We start from the raw sequence: 10,805 nt of genomic DNA, 5'->3' as shown, positions 1-10,805 counted from the left end.
ATATATTATTGATTACGGCCGTAGAAGTAACTCGTACCAGGAGGAGGAGGAGAGATGGGGACAAAAAAATATATAAAAAACGAGTGTGGGACTCCTAGAACAGGCCTTACCCCCTTCTCCCATTTGTCTGAAAACACCATAAAAGAAAGATTTACACAAAGTATATTCTTATTTATTCGCTTTGCAAGTTGCAAAAACAAGAGGAAAAAAAGAGGTCGCCATCCAATCTACCAATAGTCCAATGAAGCAATGACTAGAGAAAAAAAAAAATATGTCGCTTCAATCAGAAGGAGTTAAGGTGGGTGTAACGAAGAAAATGAAAAAGAAGAAAATATGACTAAAAGCGAGAGTGAGACTCCGTTTCCAAACCCCCTTCCACTCGAAGGCACCGGTGATGAACAAAAACCTGCAAATGCATTGTTTGTTATTATTAATAATAAAAAAGGGTCCAATGAGCCAAGACCAGATTTCGAAGGATGTTTCACCATCGATGTGTGGTTTCCAGAGACATTATTATGCAAAGAGTCCAAAGAGCGAGCTCCCTCTAAGTTAAATAACCTAACTTAGACGGCAATGTTATCGCTCTTCTTCCTGTTCTGGTCAAGGCTTTTCCTGAACTTCCGGGTCGGGGCTGGTTGGGCTTGAGGTTGTCTCGTCGACCATCCAATCGGTCCCTCCCAATATCTCCTATTAACATTGATCAACATCCGTCCGATAGTACCCTGAAGGCCTTCGCCATTCCTGCCGGTGAATGGTGGATTCGATGGGGTGGCGGATTCCCTGACAACCTGTCGGGCATAGGCGAGCACGACGAGGCAGAAATAAGCGCGGACAATCCACAATCCAGCAATGATAGTCATACTAGTCATGGACTCTGGCTGGTTCAGACCGCTGGCAAAGGCATCAAATGCAGTAGCGCTGGAAACCGTTTCGATATACGAGGGTGCTGCAGCGTCGGTTCCGTCGGCTCCCCCGGCAGGGTTGAATGGACCACCAGAAAGCCCGGAAATATCCTCAATCATCTTTCCCGAGTCGCCAACCCCTGGAGCCGTGGATGCATCGGTGAAGGCGGACCTCCGAGGTTCCGAGATGACCATAAACCATGTGATAGCGAAGATGGTGGTGTACGTGGCATTGATGATGGAGTCGATTAGGTACCAGTAGCCAAAGGTGATGTTCGGGAATGGAGTACGTTTCCGGATGTGAGGTTGGGCCCATGCGATGAAGAAGACGGCGAGGGCGGAGTAGATATACATCGATACCTGAAGTGCAGATATCTCGGCGCCTAAAAAAAAAAAAAAAAAGCGATTGGTTAGGTTCCGTCAGCGTGCCGATTTAAAACGTCATGCCCATGTGCCAACAGGGGACGGGTTAACAAGAGCTTGCCTGTAAAGATGGCTAACAAGCCATAGAAGCCAGATGCTTTATTGAATAACGAGCATAGTAAGATAAGTTCTGCGCCGACTTTGAGATCCAAGAAGCCGAGGAAGTGCTGTGGTCGCAAACGACAGTTCCAGCCGTTAGCCACCTTTACCATCGCAAAAACCACATTGCAAGAAAACCTGCGCTTGGAAACGGGAGAAGTTGGGATCGGGGGTAACCTTCGGTCGCGGCAGTAATATCCGGGATAGAGAGAACATGGCGGATCGTGGGATGTCAGAAAGGGAGTGATTATTTGCTCTCGACTTTCGTTTTGATGACGAGTGTGTTTTTCGGAAGAGCTAGGGAACTGGATGCGCTAAAAATAGTAGACCAGACGATTATAGTGGAGAAGAGAAATGATCTCGGACTATCAACTTGTCCTTGCTCGTGGTCTCGTCCGATCGATCCGTGTATCTCTCGTGGCCTAGAGAATGCGAATTCGATGAAGTCTGAAGTTTGGTATGCACGAGTCCGAGAAAGGGAAAAAAGACGGCGCTTAGGAAGGGTATAGGTGTCGGAAACTGCCGGAAAGGTATAAAGTGAAGATACCTTCGGCAGAGATGGATAGTGTCGTCTCGGTCGGAGTGGTCGAGGCGGGCGATGGTGGTGATGGTGGTGATGATGGCGATGATGGTAAGGTTGATGAATGATGATGGTTGTTGTGGAAGGGAAGAAAGAGGGAGAGTCTCAGTCTTACCTTGGTTGTTGTTGTGAAGTCTTGTCCTGTCTTGTGTTTCCTGGCCTGTCCTTGTCCTGTCCTTGTCTTTTCCAAGCCAAAAACCAACTAAACGAGCCAGTGGATGCCGCTTGCTTCCGGCCCCTGGACGTTTATGACGACCCAGCGAATAGAAGCTCAAATACAATCACCAGCTACGAGGTACACATGGAAGCCCGGAAGAAAGGGGTCCCGGTAGTTCTATACTTTTTTTTTTTTTCTTTTCTTAGACATGAACGATCAAATTTGATTACCCGCTAAGGATATCAAGTCCTATGCGCTTATACGGGACGGTGACGTCGTACAATGCTATACTCCCACAGACCGGCATTCTGGGACTCAGCCTTATGTTATACCGGCACTCTTGCTGGGTAACATATAACGTTACTGCGGCGCGGATGTGCATGCGTACACACCCGCAGGGCGCACACGGGCGGTCTGCACTTATAAGCGTGCATACGTACCGTCGTAACCAGTTCCATTAATTTAATTTGTATCAAACAGGAGCGAATCAGTCAATGGCCAGCAGAAACCGCCCTCGAATAACAAGTAGTAGTCGGGCTGAGCAGTAATAATAATAGCAGCAGCAATGGGTAGGAGTCTATAGCTAAAGCAAAAAGAATAAAGAAAATAAAAGAGATAAAGCAAATATCAGCAGACACCGCCCAAGAAAGATAGCACCTAGGAAACCATCACGATATAACCATGCATGGCCTCCAGTAAATTCAATTCGTGGACTGGAATCAAACTTGAACAGATAGCAAGAAATATCAAAAACAACGGTCTATATTTTGGATAAAATTTTTTCCATCCCGAACCCCTCTTTAACCCGAAAAAAAGAAAAGAAAAGAAAAGATAATGAGAATGAGAATGAGAATGAGAACCCGATTAAAAGCAGCGGAGAGATTTTCGTGAACTAGATTTTGAAGGATATGAAAAGAGAGAGAAAAGAGAACAGAAGGACAATGGATGAGTGATGATGAGGCAAGTTGTCGTGTGATCCAGATCATTAGAAATAGTAATGGAAAGAGAGAGAAAAAGATAGAAGAATGATGGAGAGAGAGAGCCCAATATCCAACTAGACGGGAAGGAAGCTTTGAAGTAATATTATGTATATAGGGTCGCACAAGCGGGAGCTCGAGAGCTCTCAGATGGACGCAAAGCTTGTGGCCGCACTGCTCCCGGTATCATCTGGTGCTGACTTGTCCTTGTATATCGCGACAAGAACGCCGTTGTTTCCTTTCCTCAGTAGTACCTTCCTATAGTACCCGGGCCAAAGGATTAGTACATGTCCGTGCTGAAACTTAAGGCACCAAAGCTCCGAAAAGTTTGCTTCTAAAAAACCCTCATTGAAAGTTTTTTATTTCCCCTCCTGTGCATGAGACAGTTGGGAGCTGGGGGATATCCATTACGTACGAGTCTTTGTGCAGGACGGCACCAATGCTGTCCTTCTTCAATGCCGACCTCGCGGCAATTGTAAGATATGTAGCATCGGCTTCTGTGGCTTTTCCTCGAGCTATAATTTTTGAAAGATATAAATATTAGCAAGAGTGTTTTTGAAATGATGATTCGGGAAGTGGTACGAACAGCCAAGACATAACCCGGAGGTCGAATCTATGATCAGGGCCCCGATGACATGCGGCGATGTCATCCTATTGGTCGTTTTGTTCACTGTCAGCTGGATCACACCCACAGACTAATTTTTTCTCCCCCAGAAAAGTAAAACTTGAAAGTTTTGTTGTTGCGGATTGTATGCATGTAGTAATACCCCATATCATTTCAACTCCCCGAAAGCTACAACCTCGCGTAGCGTATCGGGGAGGCAAGTACGATACCCCCATACATACATACATTCCATCCTTAAGCCTCTTTCCCACAGAATTGGGAGTAGAAGCAAGCCAAGAAAGCGTGTAACAATCCGGGGAAGGAGACGAGACGAGGGAGGCTTACATTGCATCCAAGGTTTTTGATATACCAGCTGCATCCATTTTTGCTGGGTTGTTCCCTGACGTCCGAACCGCGCCGTAAACGTGTATGTGAGAAGCTTCTCTCTGTGTGGGTGTTGATCGTCCGAATTGCTAACAAGTTGAGAATGTGGTGCAATGGACTGCTTGAGTGGCTGTGAGGTACTGTCGGCTATATGGCTTAGACAGATGCTGACGAAAGAATATCTGAAAAAAAAAAGAGGAAGACAATATTGTATCCGTCAAAGAGTGAAGTGATGTCAAAATAAACGCCTTCTTCTTTTGGACGTATGCGATGAGCTCTATAATCAGAAAGGTCGAAAATAAAAAATAAAAAATAAAAAATAAAAATAAAATAAAGACAATATAAAATAAAATAAAATAAGAAAGACAAGAACAAGAAAAAGAATGAGAACGAGAAATGATGCCGCGGGGGAAGGTTTAGAGATGGATTTTCGCTATTATGCAAAAGTTGGTTTTTTTCTTCTTTTTTTTTCGTCTTTTTTTTTTTTTCTTTTCTTTCCTCAAAAAAAAAAAAAAAAAAAAGGCTCCCCTTCCTTCCTTCCTTCGGCGTTTCCCTCAGATTTCGTTCCCTTTTGACCGCAGGCTGCTTCTGGAACGCTTAGCTTTCCAGGCACCGTCGCCTGGAACCGGCTATGTTGGGAGGAGATTGTTCTGGCTCCTCGGGGATACCGATCGAATCTGGAATCGAATGTTCGCAGGAGAATTTGGGTCGCCTGTTCCTGCTCTGGTATTTATCCTTGAGCTCTCTCTATTTCTCGTATGCCTGTTGACCTGTTTTGCTTCAGCTATTTTCAGAAACAAGAAACTGGCCTGACCGAGCTAAGATACCCAAGCACTAAGCCGGTAATAAGCAGCTCGTTAGCACGCCGAGTGGTTAGAGCTCCCAGCCAGCACCGGTCTGTTTCAAAGGCCTAGAACTTTGGGGAAGAATTTAGAATAGAACGGCTTCAAATCAAAAACAATCCCCCCAAAATTAAAAAGAAACAACCAAAGAGGAGTCCGTACAAGAAATATGGATAGATAGATAACTAGGTCAAGCAAGTAGAATCGGATAGTTTGGTATATGCACGGCCGAAGGAAAAAGGAAGCCAATCCGGGCGTTCGACCTCTAGCCTTTTAAGCTCATGATCAAGAAATCCACGGAACCTCCTTCACGCACTCTTGTCTCTTCATCTCCCGTCGCTCGAATATTAAGCCCCAACCTCCCTGGCCTGAGCGGAACAAGGAACGCGAAACCTTGACGTTTGCAGAATTTTTATCTTTGGCTTCTTTTCTGTTCCATGCGTGCGTTCCTGGTGGGTATGTAGGGAACAAGGGTGTATTCACTTTCTGGGACCCATTAATATTCCAAACTAGCTCCATATAAGACGGTTAAAATCGTTAATATAAGTAGCACCTCGTTCGATATCACCTTTCCAACGACTTCACACATCGTCATCATACACGCACACACACTCAGTTAATTGTTCACCTGTTGTTTCGCCGCCGCCGTGTGAATATCAATCAAGCACAGCCCGGTTTTTCCCTTCTTGTCACCGTCTTAACCCACAATTGTAAGCATGTTAATTTCGTCAAGGGGAAACAAAGGCGATTCCGGGTATATTTCTCAGCTTGAACTGTGGAGCAAGTGGAGAAACAAAAGGTTTCGACGGGTTGCAAGGATTGTTTGAGACTAGAGGTTGCTGGAGATGACATTCTGTTGTGGTTGCCATCCATAATCTAGTCAGATATTTCGACAAGGGAAAACATCGAGGCCGAGGCGGATTCGAGCCTCTGATGTTTTCCTTTGAAAGAAAGAAAGAAAGAAAGAAAGAAAGAAAGAAAGAGAAAGATGATACCCTGCCGGAAGCCGTGTAACATCGGCCCCGTTGGATAATTTTTATTGTATTACAATTATATGATCCGAAGGACGAGCGTCGGAAGACCAAATCTCGGTTGACGTCCTCGTCGACGATGCCTGAAATATAGCAATTGATATGATCCATATCTGCTGCGACCTGAGAGAGAACGGAAGAAAATAAAATCTTGCATGTTAGGCAAACGTCGAGAGCGGAATTAACTGGTGGCCAGGGTTACATTTCCACTTTAATCATGCCAGAGGCCATGGCCAGGGTTAAACGGGAAAAACCCATCGCCATGTGCATGCTCGTCGGAGTTGAAAAGGTTGAAGCTGCTGTACTGCACAAGAACTCGAATCGAAGTGCTGCATACATATCAACTGGGTTGCCACGCTCTCTCCTCCTCCTCTGTCCTACCCAAGCTAAACAGGCGAGCAAGCGTCAGGGTAATGCGCGGTGGCGCATGTGGAGCCCTTATTTTCTCATGTTTTATTATGATAACAGGCATGGTTAATGTACATTATATGCATGTTCATCAGGCGATTTGCAAGCCTCTGGCTTTCCGGCTCTTTTACCAATCGCTTCACTTCGTGTTCGTCTACGTCCCAGGCCAGGCCGTGCCGAGTCAACGGTGGGAAGATCCAAAGAATGCCGTGAGACAAGGATGTTTTTCCGTTCGAATCGGAACGACATGTCAAAAGCACCATATTCGAAACAAACCAGAGTGGGGTGCGAAATATACGTGTATGTGCTAACAAACAGGAGGTACTACGTCCCAAGAAGCTTGTCCGTTAGCATCTGATAATATTCGGCCACTCGGAGAAAAGTCCAGGGAGCGAGAGGGCTGAAATTGGACTGGGTTAATTGTGATCCGACTCCGCCTGCTCGCCTCAAAAGAAAGCCAAGTGGGGACCGGCTGTTCGAAATTTCTGGGACCTGAACTAATCCCTGAGTTCTTACTTCCACTTGAAGATTTGAGCTTTGACCCCTCATTTTCTGAAGCTTTTCTGCAAGGCCGTTGGCTGGAAACTACATAGACAAGACTGTTGAACGAATTAACCGGAACAAAATCCAAACGTCTCAGCGGTGCGGAACTAACAAAGCCGAAACGATTCTCTACCACCGGCCACCAAATCTCGATTTTGTCCTTGGCGGGGTCTCTTGCATCATATCATATCATATCGTTATTATCACGGCATCTATATCAGACATGACCGAAAAACTGGCCGGGATCATGAAATAATAAGAGCTTGCAAGATCAAGAAGAGCTCGTTTCTGTTGTTTGAGCTAGAGCAGGAATCGATAGGAAGGGTCTAGTATAGGTGGAATGCAAGCTCGAACTGCAAGCATCTTGAAATGAAAAAAAGATGGCTGCAACCCTCTGCTTGAAGCATGATCATGCAACCGAACCGCTGTACTATACCACAAGTAAGTACATAATGGAAACGGTTTCGAAGAAACGGGGGGACTAAAATGCCGACGAGCAAGGAGGGCTTTCAGGATTCACCTCTTCTTCTCCACTTTGAACGACGGAGCTAGGGATGAAGAGAGGACTTGTAGTTACATTACATGCATTTCAAGTCCCGGACCAGCCATAGTCAGCCTACTAGTCATGTATCGTATGTACCAAAATCTGAGAATATCCCAAGGTGTCTAGGGCGACAAAGACATGCACCCAAGACTTGCAAGCTCAAATACTTACAGGGTTCGTTCCGGACCTTCAAGACCAGACCACCAAGCGTTCTCGGCCCAGTTATGCGTTCCCGTGCAAAGCCGGTTGACGGATTTCGACGGATTTAAAGGACCCGGTATGTTAACCTCGGGATGGAAATCGCACGTCTGTCGGTGATCCCATCGTAGTTTTCGTGAGTGATTAAATTTAAACCTCGACAGCGCAGTATGCAATTGCAGACATGAGAAGTGTCTAGGTAGTCGACTAGTCTAGCTATCGAAGCTGCAGGGATTCTATACAAAAATCCACTGCGGGACGGGTCGAAGAAACGAGGGTACCCCAGTGATTGTCAGAAGTAAACCGGAAGACTCGTCAGCAAGTCCATGTACCCGAAGGCACAAGTTCGGAATCCATCTGTAGTTTTTGAGGGTTAGTCTGGTTGCATTGTCGAGATATCGATATGTACATAAATCTTATACATGGCATATACCGTGAGGAGGCCAAGCAGAGCCGCATGTTGAACTTGAAACGGCCTGTGTGTTGCCGGCTTATCGATAAGCTTCGCTCTCAGTCCAATGGACCCCTGCAAAAATTATTTCCCTTTCCTGCGCTCCAACCCAAAACTTCTGCGACAGCTTCGAATAATTTACCACAAACTACCTCATCAACATCGACCCCAGGACATCAACATCAAACAGTTATCAACAATGGTCAACGATACCGCCAAAAAACGAAGAAAGCAGCCCGAGCCTCGTGCCGGCCGTAAATCCTCCGCTACAACATTCTTTTCCTGGGCGAATCCTCAATCCGACATTTCTGTAAACTCTGCAGAAGCCGAAATCCTACGGGACCAAAAAGTCCTACCGATCATCTCGGGAATCCAAGCCGCGTCCCCGGCTGAACGAAGACAGCACCTCGTCGCAGCTTGTTCCATCGTAGAAGACCCAGTTTGCCGAAAACTGCTATTGAAACAGCATATTATCCAAACCATCCTCGAGAAGGTCTTGGCGGACTCCTCCCAGGAGGTTAATACAGCCGGATGGGCTCTTCTGAACAAAATTGTCTTATACGAAGGATACGATATCTCCCTGCACTTGTACAGGAAGGGTATCTTTAAAAAAATCCGCGGAGCTATCAATACGGTTGGTGGAACTTCTTCCTAGAAAGTTCGAGACAAGTGGAAACCTTACTAACCTCATATCCCAGATCAAATCCGGGGTTCATACTCTAGCTACACAACCTAAAGCCCTATCGCCAGCCGCTCAAACCTTGTTATGGGACTACACAAGCAGTGTTCTCTCACTACTCACAAAGCTGAGCGAAACTACAAAAGAGATACTTAACAGGCTATCGAACGAAGACATACTCATACTGGCTTCCACCTTACTGTGCCTGAAAATCAATGGACATAAAATATCAGTCCCCGAAAATGTTCAAATTGCGGCTATTATCCTACTCGACAGGGTTACGGATCAGAATGAGATTGCCTACGACCTGCTGACTAAGGACCTGGAGTTCGTAAAAAATCTGATGAGACTGTACACCGGAAAAGTTGAGGAAGCCCCCTTGAAGATTGCGGCTGCTTGCAGTACGCTGCATAATGTTATATCCCAAAGCCTCGCCTTCGCCGACGACTTTGCTGAAGATAATAAAATCGCCGATGCACGGCTGATTGCACCTTTAACAGCTATCATTCGAGCTGTTCTCTCAAAGCAATCACCGTCTCAGGACGAACAACAGGGACTATTTCTATCCTTGGAGACCCTCGCTGATGTAGCGGACCGTACAGTCGAAACATTTGGCCACAACGCTCCTGGTAATACCAATGGTATCCAGCGCAGAGCTCGTGGCAATAGCGACAGCCCCCTTTCGGATTTGGAAATGGGTTATGATGAGCTTCCGGAGGAGGACGAGTACGGTGAAGGGGATGGAGATGATCATAATCATGGCGGCGATGATGATGATGAGGAAGCCTCAGACGAAGAACTCCCTGACGACCTTGGAGCGGACATGGCCATGGTCACTGGCGAAGAAGGAACTACAGCTCGCGCATCTGGGAAAAAGCCATTCGATTCCCCAGAGCTCGAATTCCTCCTCATCGCCACAATACCCGCCGTACTCCCTATAGCTACCTCGACTCCATCCTCAGAACCAGAACGCAACATAAAACTCACCACGATATCTCTCCTCTCTTCCATCGCCCGCGCTTTCGCCCTCCTTTCCTCCAAAACCTACAAATGCAAACTCACCCTCCCTCAATCTCTTCAGGAATCCTACCTCCCCGTTACTCACGAAATCTGGAACACTCTTATAACTCCGATCCTTTGTTCCAACTCAGCAGATATCAAACTTGCGGAAAAAATCACAGACCTCGCGACCCACACCACGGCCTTCACACAATCGGTCTCTGTCTCAAATAACCAACATAAATCCTTCTTAGCCTTATACAACGCTACGACTTCTATCCCACTCAAAGTCGCCTGCATCAAGGTTCTTTCAAACCTCGCACGATGCCAGGGGACCGAACGAATCCAAGTCAACAAGGAATTGGGTACCTTCTTCATGACCACCGTTAACAAATTACCATTCTATGGTGACGCGGAACCGGTAGATTTACCCGCCCCGGAAGTAATTATCGAGTGCTTGAACGCTGTGTATGACGTCTACGACGATGCGGATCGTGATTACGATGAAGAAGTCTTCGTGAAACTCGGGTTTTTGAAGTATCTCAGGAGCTTTGTCGCCAGGGTGAGAGCCATGGTACGATATAATCCTTACAACCAAGAATATTTATACGGTATAAATACTAACTATGACCGATCTTGCACAGGCTAAGAAAGTCGACAGACGCACGCGATTCGAGCTTCGAGAGAGTGCAGACGAGGCTCTCATCAACCTTACCGAGTTCATCAAATACAAAACCGCAGAGAGGGAAGAAATATAATTTCCCTTTATCGAGATCTTGAAACATGTACAGTAGCGTTTTACCCAAAAGCATTGTATGATATTATTTTCTTAGCAACAGAAATGGAATAGACAAAAGCAAAAGTGTTATGGAATTTAAAGAACCTTGAATTACTGAAGTCCTCTGTCTAGTGCCGAGACTGTGAAGTCCTCTGAAAAAAAGTATGTGGTGTTTGTTTTTGATTGAATTACAATTCAACAGCATT

The 10,805-nt window shown here is 46.0% G+C and overlaps 3 protein-coding genes across 3 annotated transcripts; 1 reads left to right on the top strand and 2 right to left on the bottom strand.

The window, feature by feature from the left end:
* Positions 1-563: 563 nt before the first annotated feature.
* DFL_004864 (uncharacterized protein) lies at positions 564-1,256 on the bottom strand (the record flags this gene model as incomplete). Its single annotated transcript, XM_067634031.1, has 1 exon — positions 564-1,256. The coding sequence occupies one exon, from the start codon at positions 1,254-1,256 to the stop codon at positions 564-566; it is 693 nt and encodes a 230-aa protein (XP_067492140.1).
* A 2,028-nt stretch (positions 1,257-3,284) lies between these two features.
* DFL_004863 (uncharacterized protein) lies at positions 3,285-4,125 on the bottom strand (the record flags this gene model as incomplete). Its single annotated transcript, XM_067634030.1, has 4 exons — positions 3,285-3,396; positions 3,554-3,653; positions 3,725-3,789; positions 4,088-4,125. The coding sequence occupies 4 exons, from the start codon at positions 4,123-4,125 to the stop codon at positions 3,285-3,287; spliced, it is 315 nt and encodes a 104-aa protein (XP_067492139.1).
* Positions 4,126-8,342: 4,217 nt separating this feature from the next.
* DFL_004862 (uncharacterized protein) lies at positions 8,343-10,579 on the top strand (the record flags this gene model as incomplete). Its single annotated transcript, XM_067634029.1, has 3 exons — positions 8,343-8,777; positions 8,842-10,395; positions 10,466-10,579. The coding sequence occupies 3 exons, from the start codon at positions 8,343-8,345 to the stop codon at positions 10,577-10,579; spliced, it is 2,103 nt and encodes a 700-aa protein (XP_067492138.1).
* Positions 10,580-10,805: the final 226 nt, after the last annotated feature.

This window comes from Arthrobotrys flagrans, assembly GCF_004000055.1.
Source record: "Arthrobotrys flagrans strain CBS H-5679 chromosome Unknown unitig_0, whole genome shotgun sequence".
Taxonomy (NCBI): Eukaryota; Fungi; Ascomycota; class Orbiliomycetes; order Orbiliales; family Orbiliaceae; genus Arthrobotrys; species Arthrobotrys flagrans.
The sequence above is the reverse complement of the archived record's forward strand: the minus strand, read 5'-3'. Positions and strand labels throughout refer to the sequence as shown.